Here is a 13,562-nt window from a genome sequence, read left to right as displayed (position 1 = left end):
TGAAAATTAATGTAGTAAAATTACTGAAATAATATGAGTGAAGTATTAACGACATGTTACTTGCTGATTTGTGTACCTTTTGGCGTTTAATCAACTCTTATACTTAACATTTTAAACTGTAAGTTTTTGTTAAAGAGATTAGAAAAAGGATGTGATAAGAACAAGAGCGGCGTGTGTGTGTGTGAGTGAGTCATAGGACATGGGGGACCTTGTTCACGCTACATGGCCCTCCACCATAATAACCCATAAATAATACTAATATTCCTAATTAATTATTAAAATGCGCTAATAGGATGCGATAAGAACATGATAAGAGCGGCGTGTGTGTGTGTATGTGTGTGTGTATATCATAGGAGATGTGCAATGTACCCGGCATATGCCCCCACCCCACCCCGCCGTAACACTTTCATCCATTTGGACGGCTTAAAGGTTATGCCTTGTGACGTAGGACTTGCGTTCCTTGTGACGCTCAGAAGGTGCGCATGCATGGTCACGGGACAAAACAAACATGTGACGTACTCGCTGCCACTAACCCCTCTCGCCCATTTGGACGGCATGAGGGTTATGCCTTGTGACGTAGGACTTGCGTTCCTTGTGTCGTAGGAGATGCGCATGTGTGACGTCAAAGGAACGCATCTCCTACGTCGCATGGGGCAGGTCTTAAGCCATCCTCATCCCCTCCTACTCCAACTCCTAGGGTGGGTGTGGGTGAGGGGGTGGTAAGGGGCTTGGCTTAAGACCTCATCCTGTACGATGATTGGTAAGTAGAAAAGATGGGAGAAGACGCGCGTACGCGCGCTACCTCTCATACGTTCGCACGCTTGATTTTGGTGTGGGCAGTGGTGAGGAAGAGAGAAACCCCCCCTGCATTCCCTCGCCCTGTCACCCATAAGGGGTCGACGCAAAAAAAACGTCCTCGAATCGGCCAAACTATACTACTATATATATATATATATAATTCTAAGTTCAACATCGCGGCTGGAGAGGGCAGGTGTGACGTTCTTTTCGGTTCTTGCTTTGTGGCTTTGCCGCGCAGCAATAACGTACCATTTCAGTTGCAGCCTTTGTATTGCATGTTATTGTGATTCTGCATGTTATTGTGATTCTTCAAGAGCGACATAGTTGGAGTTGTGACACCCTTGTTGTGGGTAAGTAAGCAATAATGTCACAAAATCTCCCATGCATAATGTTTCATTTACAGATAATTCAGTATACGCCGAAAATTCACGAAGGTTGTATGTGTATTAAATCGAAATATGACAGTCTTGATCCGAATAATCATTATTTCATTAGTACTATTTCAACTTACGACATTATAGTTACAAATTGTAGACATCATTTCAGGTATAAATTATGTACCAAATGCTATAAAGTCGTTCTTGCTACAAAGAATGTCTCATTCTTTAGAATCGTCATTCGATTACTTTTAGTTATGTCGTTATTTTAGAGTACTTTTATCCAATGCTAAGATAGGTGAAGGTTATACTTCTTCGTCACCACTGAGACAATTATGTTTTTTTTATTCTCTGTAGATTATGGCGTCTTCCCGTGGTAAAGTGATGGTTCAGCTAGCCCTAGTTGATATGAAAGTGATTGAAACGGAGGAGGTTGTTAAGAAGGGGCCAGATGGGTCAACGCAATGCTAGTGGAAAATGAGCTTGCAGTTTCAACGTCTTTAGAGGAACCATTGCTCTTAATAAGAGTGGTATCTTCATAGCTGTAATGTAGTGTTCTACTCAGTTATTAAGGTTAGTAAAATGTTTAAAGTAAACAATAGTAAGTTATTCCTTTCTCCGTTTTGATGCAGGAAATTTGAGTTGCCCGACAACTGTAACTAAAGCGAAAACAAGCTCTAGTACTTCGTGTGTCATATCTGCCACATCTTCATCTTCCAGAACTTCTTCCGGATCTTCGTCTTCGAGATCTTCATCTTCTTGTTCATCATCAAGTAACACATCTTCTTCTGAAGACTGTGACGACTTGCTATATGACAAAACATATTCTCCGAAAGATGATGATGGAAATGATAGTGAGGACATTTCCGATACTCCTATTCCTGATGAGTATGTAAATCTAAGTGAAATCCCTGGGAGAACCAGTACTCCAACTGAAATATCTCTAGCAAGCAACAGTACTTCATTTTCTACTTCCAAAAGCAATAGTTTAATAGCCGGTACACAGGACACCTCGACCTGTATATTAGCGAGTCCAAAGAAAGGTGTAAAACGGCGGAGAAATGTTGCGGAATGGAAGAGAAACCTTGTGAAGAAAGCAAGAAATACTGGACAAGCATACGAAACCCATACAAAAAGTAAAAGTCCCAGAGACACATGAAGGCAGGTTGTAAAGAAAAGTGCAAGCTTAAATGCTCATTAAAGTTCAGCAGTGAAAGTAGACAGCTTATATTTTCGACTTTCTGGTCATTAGGTGATTGACAACTCCAGAGACAATTCATTGCCATTTCAATGTAGCCGATCGTTCCTAGATATCGATATATTCGTGTTGGAGGCAGCAGGCCTCCACGACAACACAATAATGCATTTTATTTTTGCCTGAATAATATACAGGTCCGAGTTTGTAAGACTTTTTTCAAAAACACCTTAGATACTAATGATCGGCCAATCCGTACAGTTCTTATGAAACGTAATAAAATCGCGGAAACTCTGCTTGAGCCAGATCAAAGAGGAAAACACGGGAAACAGAAATCACTCGATCCAAGTATACGTGCAGGTATTCAATCTTCAGGATTTACTCGCGAAGCATTTCATACCGAAGGCTTATTCTCACTTTTGTATGTCTTTATAATATCAGTAACATGTAAAAAACACTGGTATCATCTTCAGTTTTGTTGTGATGACCCAAAGCTAACGCCAATGATTTGTTGTACTACGTGAGACTATTTAAATATGTTAGGAGAGATAGACAGTGTTGACATAACAATCAACAAAATGATAAAGTTTTCTGTCAAGAGTGTCATATTTTGATTTGTGACGCTCTTTAAGCGTAATGTTTATAGCAATAATGACATAAGTGTGCATGTAAGTTACTTAGTAACTAAAATTGTACTTATGATAACAGCTAAAATAAACGTAATTTTATTAATAATGGCCGAAATACTTTACTCTACCAAATATCCAAACATAATGTTTATCAATACTTTTCTCCTGAAATGGTAGCGCTTTAAAACTTTCAAAAGCTTCTCCTGAAAAATGACAGTTTTTTAGTTATGACATTGTTGTATTTAATGAGCGATATATAACTCATATATACATATCTCTTATATATATATATATATAATACTAGCTGACCCGGCAAACGTTGTTTTGCCATGTATGTTATTTCTAGGAAACATTTTTATAGTTAAATAAAAATAATTATCTACTATAAGTGTGCGGGGAAGTATTTATAATCGAATGCATTATAAAGAATAAAAGTATGTTTTATTTAGGTTAATAAATAAATCTTTATTAGAGTAACGAATATATTTTAAACAACAGTCTTTGATAGCTATCTAATCATCAAAAATAAATATTTATATTTTTACTATCAATTATGGCAGTTGAAAAAAAAAAAAATTAATCACTTAGCGCAATAGAGTGTACAATATTTTTGGTTAGTCCGTCTTTTAACTCATTTAACAGAGCGTCCAGCTTGCTGACGATACGCCTGGCAAAAGGTGAATTAAGATTATGGTAGTCGCAACGTGCATCCACGCGATTAGCGAGTGCACGTTCGGAATCCTCGCCACCCATAAAGTATATTTGTAAAAATTTATGAGGTTCGTTTGGCATTGGCAGCAATGAGCCCACTTTGTGATAAACTTGGCCTTTGATTTTGAACGTGGAATTAAATTGTTGACCGTTTGCAGCAGTATTGTTAACTATTTCTGTTGCTCCAAATGATGTCATTTGGAAACATGAATTGAATGTGGGAATTGACTTCAGGAATAGGCTAGAATCTGGATCTGTACCGATAAGTAAACCGTGCAATGGTTCAGGTGGTGTTTCAATTTCGGTTAGTTGTATTTTTCCTGATGAGCAACACATCCCAACTGGCTCATTTTTAAATTTAAGTGCATGGCAACGCGGGCATTCCTTTTCCAAAGTACCAATAACCACTTTAGAATGATTATAATATTCAACATCCGGCTCGTACTGGAACGCTAGTCGAAGAAATAAATTTGACGTAAATGCTCGATGAACTTGTTGGCGTTGTTGGTCAATTCCTCTACGTCCATCGACTATGAATCTGCGAGTTTCTCTTCGTTCTAGTTGTCTTTGTTGATTTCGTTCATCTCGTGCCTCTTGTGATCGTAATTCACGTAACTGCGACATTCTCCTACTCGCATCAGCATTGACTTTTTGAATTTGTTCGCTTGATCTTTGTACTCTTTCATCTAGCCGGGCTCTAGAATTGATCGTTCGACGACTCAAATTAGCCCCTTTGCGTTTTTTTGGCATTGCTGACTGTACATAGAACATATAAATAAATGAAGTTAAAATACTTAAATGGCGGGGATAACTGATCGATTGATAGGTGATCAGTAGTCGAACGGTGAGGGCGGGAGATCAAATTGAATTTAAAAAAAAATCATAATTAAAGGAACTTGAAATTATAATATCTGGATAGGAATTAACAAATAAAAAATAGGGGTTGATCGTAGAGGGGTGAAAAATTGAGAGTATTAACAGATTTTTTATTGTAAGTCATCAAAAAATAAAAAAAAAAATTTGCCAAAAAATTAAAGTTTATAATTAACAAATAAAAAATAGGGGTTGATCGTAGAGGGGTGAAAAGTTGAGAGTAATATGAGATTTTTTATTGTAAGTCATCAAAAAATAAAAAAAAAATTTTACTAAAAAAAATTAAAGTTTTTAATTAACAAATAAAATATAAGGGTTGATCGTAGAGGGGTAAAAATTTAGGGTTGTATGTATTTTTGTATGATGTGTCATAAAAAAATAAAAACAAAAAATTTTGCCTAAAAAATAAAAAAAAAAATTTAGGGGTGGACTACCCTTAACATTTAGGGGGATGAAAAATAGATGTTGGCCGATTCTCCACCCTGGCCGACAATCACGCTAAGGATCACAAAAATCGATCGAGCCGTTTCGGAGGAGTTCAAGTTCGAACACCGTGACACGAGAATTTTATTTTTACTAAAAAAAATTAAAGTTTTTAATTAACAAATAAAATATAAGGGTTGATCGTAGAGGGGTAAAAATTTAGGGTTGTATGTATTTTTGTATGATGTGTCATAAAAAAATAAAAACAAAAAATTTTGCCTAAAAAATAAAAAAAAAAATTTAGGGGTGGACTACCCTTAACATTTAGGGGGATGAAAAATAGATGTTGGCCGATTCTCCACCCTGGCCGACAATCACGCTAAGGATCACAAAAATCGATCGAGCCGTTTCGGAGGAGTTCAAGTTCGAACACCGTGACACGAGAATTTTATATATTAGATATATATATCTAAGAGATATATTTATAAGTGAGACGGGAGAGCGATTCTTGTTATTCTTCATAATGCGCTTGATAAAGCAAAACCTTGACGACAGGGCCTCTTCCAAGAAATGTTCCAAACACGGTCCGCTTTTCCCAGATTCCATTAGATGTTTAATATGCGGACCGTCTAATTGTGGGAAAACTAACCTGATGTTGAGTTTAACCCTCTGCCCACAAGGTAAATCATCGTTCACTTTTTCACAAGGTGGGGTCGGAGATACCCTGTACATTTTTTTATTTCGCCTACTTCTCATTTTGCTTTTTTTAAAGTAAATATCAACTAATTAAAGTTAGTTAAATTAAAGTTAGTTTGTCTATATACTTTGTGGTTCCTATATCCACTGTTTAGTCTTCTATTTTTCACATCTCATTTCTATTACTTTATTTGTACAACAAACTAAGGTGCCAATCATTTCGTCTGCTACAAACAACGAGAATAATTTCCCTCCTTCAAAAAGCTCTCTGGCTTCACCCTTTGGCTCTGGGAGATATGTAACAATGTTTCTTTCAGGAGTTTTGAAGAATTTTGATTTAAGAGGTTTGTCAGACCATGAGATTTCCAAATTCTTTCCTAAAATAACATTTCTTTCCTCTCTATCTTTGTCGTCACAACTATTACTTACGTCCTCACCAACTGCATCGAAAACATCGTCCTGATTATCATCATTTGATAAAAGGCCATCATCTTCCTCAGAATATGTTTCTTCTACAGATTCACCATCAGATTCAGACTTATGTCTTAAAAACTCAGCCATTATTTCATCCTCCGTGATAAAAATATTTTTTTTACTCATTTTGATAGACTAAAAACAAATTAGTTGTCTTGGGAAACTTGTTTTTAAAAAAAAGGTCGCACTTTATAAACAAGGTGGGGTTTTATCCGACCCCAAGAGACAAAATTTTGTCAAAATGATATTAGAACTCAGTTAAAAGAATACTGAAATCATAACCTACCTACTGAACGTGTTTTTCGATATTGGGAGAAAGGATACCTGAGTCCATTTTGGTCCCAAAACGGTATCATGTGCGTAGTTCGCAGAAATGTAAGAGCTGGGTCGTATCCGACCCCAGCCTTGTGGGCAGAGGGTTAATATACGATCCAAAGGGGTTGAGATATGAAGATATTTATTTCTTTGCAAAGTCTTTACAACAGCCCAAGTACCGGAACCTAGCTCAAATTTTAGATCCTTTAAAAGATATTGGCTATTTTGAATTTGAAGACAATTCTCAAGTTCCCCTACCTAAAGAGGCCCTGCCAAATTCAATAATTATTTTCGATGTTATAGCATGTGACAAGCAAGATAATGTAAGAGCCTATTTTTGTATGGGGCGCCCTAGTGGAGTTGATATATTTTATCTAAGTTAAAGTTATACTAGAGTTCCTAAGTACTTAGTAAGGGAAAATGCAAATTTCCTAATACTCTTTCGACAAGATGAATTAAATTTGAGAAGAATTTACGATGACCATATCAATTCCGACATGGAATTCAAAACTTTCAGAAAAATTTGCCACAGGTGCTGGAAAGAAAATAGATTTGGCATTTTAGTGTTGGAAAAAGATAGACAGATTACTGAGGGAATATCGAAAAGGTTTCGAAGCCTATATAATACCTTAACCTCGTTCTTGAACATCATTGTTCATTGAGTCATGGAGGGGTCAAGTACTGACGCTGTAATGCGTGAAATAATCGAAACCAGAAAGGCGATTCAAGAAAAGTGTAATTTATTGAAGAGAAACAGAGAAGAGACCGATGAATATTTGAAAATGAAATATCAACCTTTATTGAGTCCAATGAAAGCATTAGTGGAAAAGCAGGAAAAGCCACCACTTGAATTAAAACAATCTTCTAAACCGGAAATAGCTACTTGTGAAACACCCCTTCCACCTCCAAAGATACTAATATTTCTGAGGCTGGAATCGGCTACTACACCACCGTCAAGATTTATCAAAAACATGGCATGAAGAACTTTCAACCCTAATGCGACCGGAAGTTTGGAAGAACAAATTCAGGCTAACCCTCCCCTGTCGCCAGCCTCTCCCATTCCTCCCGAAACGCCTCGAGTCCCGTTACAGTCAGATTACAGTTCTGACATGCACGCAGTCAGGTGCAGACATCTAATCGCCACATTAGATAGATGGTCCCGAAGTGTCCGTGACCTATCCCCTAGCTCCCCACAGGCCTTGGAGCTCGGTCGCCAGTACTCATCCATGTTCTCCTTCCTGTCCCAGACTGTGGACATGGAAGCATGGGAGTGGCTGCACGCCCTGCCCCCGGAAGTCAGTGTCCCCCTTGCCATGTCCCTATCAGAAAGCCATGAGCTAGCTGAATCGGCTCAGCTAGTCATTACACTACCCTTGTTGGCAACAGCTCCCCCAGCCCATTCCACTTCGACGTGTCAAGGTTCTCCTGACACAGTGACCAATATAACCCCCTTTGATGGAGATTTCCTGCAGTACAAAAGTTTTAAGTCGACCTTCGAGTCTGTAGTCCACAAGCTATCCCTATCTGCCAACAAGCGGCTTGAAGCCCTCAGATCCCCCCTGAGAGGCCCCCCTCTGTCCATCATTCAGAACGTTCAATCCTCTAAAGTAGGTTACTGCTATGCGTGGGAAAAACTCGATTCCCGATAAGAAGGAAGGCTGCGCATCGCCAGCGCCATCATGGAGACCTTCCTGCGATTTCCTGGTATGGACCCCAGCATTGACAACTGTATAGCGTGGCTGTCACGCCGACAGATCATGTTGGATCAGTGCGAGATTCCGCATCACCTAGACTTCCTGTTATGCCATGTCACTCTCTCTGTCCTCTCTCCTGCTCTTCAAGAGGAGTTTAGAAAAAAATATTTAGGTCCTTTTGATTCACTACCCACTAGCTCTCAGGTGCTGGATTTCCTTAAAGATCAGGAGGACAGGTTCTCGCCATCGTTGTTCACCCCTGTTGTACGAGTACAACCCACTTTCAGAACCAGCTCTCCTTCCACTTCACTTCATCCTCGTTTCGCCTCTCCTACTCGGGAGACCAAGGTTGGAGCAGTCTCTTCTTCCAAGCAGAGCAAATGTTACACACCCAAATCGGGTTTTGTTCCCCGTCCACCGAGGAGGCCTTCTTCATCCTCATCACCACCTCCAGTTCATCCGCAGACTCCTTCTACCTTTCGTGCCCCCGTTTCCTCAACCTCCTCGTCTCTCCAATGTTACCTTTGTGGGGACTCGCACCGTATGTCTAAGAACATGTCAGTTAGTGACAGGTGGAACTTAGTGGTGGAAAAGAAATTGTGCATCAATTGTCTTTCCACCTATCACTCCGTGGCCCAATGTCCTTGTCAGGTCGGATGCGCCAAATGCCACGGAGAACACCACACTTCCCTACACCCCTCCACCTACCACTAGTGTGAGCCAGGGAAGAGCACGTACGGTTGGCGTTCCGTCACTAATGTCTCTGCAGACCCTTCGGCCCCCAAAACCTAGATTTCCACCAAAAAGGGCGCCTTCCACGGGCCTCCCTGGCGTTCTCTTCTTCCCCCCCAGCTCTTACGAATCTCACTTGCCTTTAGGCAAGTCAGGGACTCGGAGTCCCGCCGTACGTCATGTTCCTACTCAGATTGTTTTCCGTACTTCCCATCACTTATTTTGGCCGCCATCCAGCACCATCCCCACAGCCAGAACAATAGATTCTTGGCAGGCGCGATACCCCTCCATTGTCCAGTTTCGCTTTCTGCCGTCGCAGACACTGTCGTGTATGTCATTTGACGAAATGCCCACCATGGAATGTTTCCTCACGATCTTATGTCAAGTCGTGGCCATTTTATATTCTAGGCCTCTTGCAGCCGTTTCGACTTCGCCAGATGATCTGCAGGTCACTTCCTCATCATGCGACCCAAGTCAGCCCTACCAGACGATGACTCCTTAACCTCTCGCACCGCGCTCTGGTCCAAGTGGACCATGGTTCAATTCACAGTCAACCAGTTCTGGAAGACGTGGCACAAGGAGTACCTCCTTGAGCAGCAAGCCATGTTCAAGTGGCATTCACCGTCCTTCCTGGTGGCAGAAGGACATGTGGTGGCCATTATGGACCGCCCCGTCAGGAAGCTGTGCCCTCTCCCAAATCAGTGAGTGGAACTCTGGCGAGTCCACTGCGGGGGAGGATGTTTGATCCTCGCAAGGAGGTGCGGCACCCTTGACTGAAATTTATTGTTGTGCCTATGGTCAGGTGGCGGCACTGGAAGTCTGGAAAGAGAAGGGGACTGTGGCGTACGTGACGGAGTGCAAGCCAGTTGTCCTTGACTTTAAAAGGAAGTTAGATGTGTGAATTTTTGTGTCTAATAATACATAGCGTCAGTCCGCCATTTTCATGTAAAATTGTTATAGCGTCTTTTGGTCTAGTAAAAGTGTGAGTTTGCCTGGACTTGTGAGATTAATCCAAAGTGTCATTTGGATGATAATCCCTTTTTTGTATTATTGTCATTTCCCCATTGTCATTGCCATTTCTCTGTAGGTAATTTAATTACCACCTTATAATAATCACTTTGCCAGGAAGTGTATGTTATAAAATTGTAAGTGTAAAACATTGTTTATACTCGTTTTTATTCCATTTTGGAGAATCTTCCTTGGTAGTTGCCAGGCAAGTAAATTGTAACTTCATTCAGAATAATTATCCCTTTGCCAGGAAGGGTATATGTAACTTTATTCAGAATAAATATCCCTTTGCCAGGAAGGGTATATTGTACCATTGCGATTTTCTATAGTGTGGATACTTTTATATATTCCATATTGGAGAAGCTTCCTGTTGAAGCCTCAAGGCAGGTAGGTGACGAATTTGTAATTAATTATCAATAAACCATTGTTATTTCTGCAAGGTATTTGAGAAGGAATTTGGGTGGCTGTGGCGTCCACCACATTTTATTTTCCTTAATTGTCTGTCTCCCATTTTCTAATTTAACTTTAAATTTAACTTTCTAATTTTGCTCTCCCACTTCTTGTCCTCGCCTTGGAACATCGATTTAGCTCTTCAAATAATTTTTAGATTCCTTCTTCAATCATAATTAATTTATCGTGATAAGTCATGGATGGCCTTTTTTAATGCCGCGGAATAATGGTAAAACGCTTCCTGGTACGTCCGAAAACCTTTTAAAATATCCTATTCATTTCGCCACGGTTAAAAAAGAAGTAAGAGGGAATGATAATACTTATTGCGGTCTTGTTCTGTATTTAACGTTTTGTAAATGGGATGTTGAATTACGTAAAGTTTGCCACGCTTTCTTAAAACAACATTATTTTTAAATTTTATTCGGTTTTCGGCTTCTAATTGATCGCGGGAACGATCGTAATAACGGCAGAAGTCGTATAAGTTTAAATTTTCTAAATGGTCGGGTCGATTCGGATAGTATTCGTTTAGCTATGACTTCAATTATATTAGCCGGCATATTTTGTAATTGGTTAAACGATTTTAAATACAGTTTTCTATTCTCGCGAAACGTGGTGCTGATATATCTCATACCTTCCGATTTACCGTACAAATGATGACCGAGTAACCGATCCACTGTTTCGTATAACCCGATCTGACGATGCGTTAATTTTTCTAAACCTAAACTCTATAACGCTTTTTTATTCGATTCATTACATATATCAGCCCACAAATCTTCTAATTCCGTTTTTTCATTTTTCGATATACAACTGGTTACGTAAATAACTAATCTCAAATCTCCGTCTTTAACAAATTGTACGTCAACGTTAAACTCGCCGGAAGCTAATAGAAGGACAGGGTTTTAGTCAATGCGCACCTCACTTCTCTGTCTAGGCAAGTCATAAACTCGTTTCGGACCGAAACCTTTAACTCTTTAACTCTAGACGCGATTGTGGAAATTATGTCATTAATTATCAGTTCTTCAGTAACTTTACGCGGAAATCCAAACCGACATTTAGTATACATTTTTTGATTAACGCGACATTTACGTTGGCAATATGAGTTACACTTATGCAGTTGATATTTCCAGACAAACGAGTGCAAGACAGGTGACTCTAAAGGAATCGGTAACCGAGCACAAATATAAGTGTTAATAAAATCGGCAACCTTTCTAAAGTTATTAATTATCGTTATTAATCGTTATTAATTTCCGGACTATCCCGAATCCACAATAACATGTGGTAATGCGGCGCACCCCTTTCTTGATATTCTACGCGCCAAAAATAATGCTCCACGGAACCTAATACCGGGTTTATTTTATCGTTAATTAGAAACTTGAACATATTATGGATGAGGCGTTGATAATAACTACACACACTAGTCGGATCTAACGCACATAACTCCCCGGCGGACATTTTCTCCACATTAGGTACATCTTTATTAATTTTTGACAAGGTACTGCAATAATTCGGAATGATCATATTTTGCACACGACAATGTTAAACTAAATAGATTGATTAAATGTTGTTCTAATAATTCATCGTTATCGGAAACTTTGGTCAAAATGTCATTCACCGTGTTAATGGTATTAAATAAATCTTTTAAATCCTCGTCGTAAGTTAACATATTGCAACACGCGCAAAAAGTATCCGGAAAGGAAAGGACTGTACGTTTTAAGGAAGATAAGTTTTCTTATATTTATGCAGAATATTTATTTCATTGATGTCGCAACTAGTAGAAGGTACATATTTCTTAAATTTATTGGTGTCGATGTTAAGTGTTCCCATAAACTTTTTTAAATCATTAACTGACTGTAAAATAGATTCGAAATTATTTGCTTTATTGATTCTAGTACTTACACGATTAATTTTGAAAAATAGATTACGAATGATGTAAATCTGTCTTTTATGTTCCTAAACGCGGTGTAGTGGACCGATAATTCCGATAGAAGTTGTAGAAGTGTACTGCTGTTGTGTGAAGCGCAGTGTACGGTGTTCCTTTTTTTTCGTGATGTCTGTAAGCTTTTTGATTGAGACAGTATTTATATCGCCGTGAAAAAATTCAACTATTTTATTTAAAGTAGTGCTCATACTTTGTTTTGAAAATTTACATGTGATACCGCAAGGCCATTCTATAATATTATTACCTTTAGTAATGTACTTTTTTAAATTGTGTGCGTTCACGAAAACGAGCTGGCTATTAGCAAGTAAAGTATGACCGGGATGAATCGCGCTATAAGAGCTTTCGAAGAAATATGATTCGGAATGTGCAGTGTGTTTCTGTTTACCTCCGAATACTTTCACGATATTTTTAGGAGTTAGGGTTTTAATTTTATTGATTTCGAACTTATTCACGGCCTCATCAACAACGGCTTTTAATTTATTGTTTTGAAATCTTAAGTATGATCGAGCGATTCCTACTAAATGATCAGAATGTTTTATCAAGTAATAAAACACTGTGCGTTTATTTTTATTTTTGACAATAGAATGTTTATTAACTTTACTATTTAGCTTTAAATTTGCACACAATCTGTTTATTAACGCGCATTCACCTTGAAACCTATTTATCTTTTTTCTTGTCTGAATCCGTTTTTACAATAAATTTGCGAATGACACCGAGGGCTTATTTACGTTTTGCCGAGTCAAAAAGTACCGGATATTTCTTTTTAAGTTGATAATAGCTCGATTTCTTCCATCATATCGTTTTTGACTACTGCTGACTATTTCTTTTCTTTTCATTGTACTTTCTTTGTGTTGTTACGTCACCCTATACAAATACCTCTGGACAAGGCAAGCTCAGTGGTGACGGGGTGGGTAAGGAGAAAAGGGAAGGCAAGGAAGAGGAAATATGATGACTAATAATAATAAGGAGAAAGAAAATTAAAAAAAAAAATAAGTAAAATTAGAATTAAAAAAAACAGTTACCTAGTAACTGCTTCTCAGTTAGCGAACCTGCGTGGAGCGACCCTATAGGCCGCTTCCTTAACCAGCTACCACACTAACATTACTCAATAATTAATTTTATTATACATATGATGTTGCTATGAGAGATTCAAGGAATTCAAATAAAAAGAATAAAAAAAAAAAACCACCCTACTAACTTTAGGGCAAAATACAGAATATCCGTATCTTGGTTGACTAAGTTAATATA

At 38.6% G+C, this 13,562-nt stretch overlaps 1 protein-coding gene across 1 annotated transcript; it reads right to left on the bottom strand.

Annotated features, from left to right (window-relative positions):
• Positions 1–3,568: 3,568 nt before the first annotated feature.
• On the bottom strand, positions 3,569–4,385 carry LOC141460007 (uncharacterized). Its single transcript, XM_074139604.1, has one exon. The coding sequence runs from the start codon at positions 4,332–4,334 to the stop codon at positions 3,576–3,578; it is 759 nt and encodes a 252-aa protein (XP_073995705.1). The 5' UTR covers positions 4,335–4,385; the 3' UTR covers positions 3,569–3,575.
• Positions 4,386–13,562: the final 9,177 nt, after the last annotated feature.

This window comes from Rhodnius prolixus, unplaced genomic scaffold (genome assembly GCF_049639745.1).
Source record: "Rhodnius prolixus isolate KJV_2025 unplaced genomic scaffold, Rpr scaffold_41, whole genome shotgun sequence".
Taxonomy (NCBI): domain Eukaryota; kingdom Metazoa; phylum Arthropoda; class Insecta; order Hemiptera; family Reduviidae; genus Rhodnius; species Rhodnius prolixus.
Note: the sequence above shows the minus strand (reverse complement) of the source record. Positions and strands in the feature narration are given on the sequence as shown.

Coding starts and splice junctions, on each gene's coding strand:
- LOC141460007 (XM_074139604.1), bottom strand. CDS start 4,334: ATGTCGCAGTTACGTGAATTACGATCACAAGAGGCACGAGATGAACGA.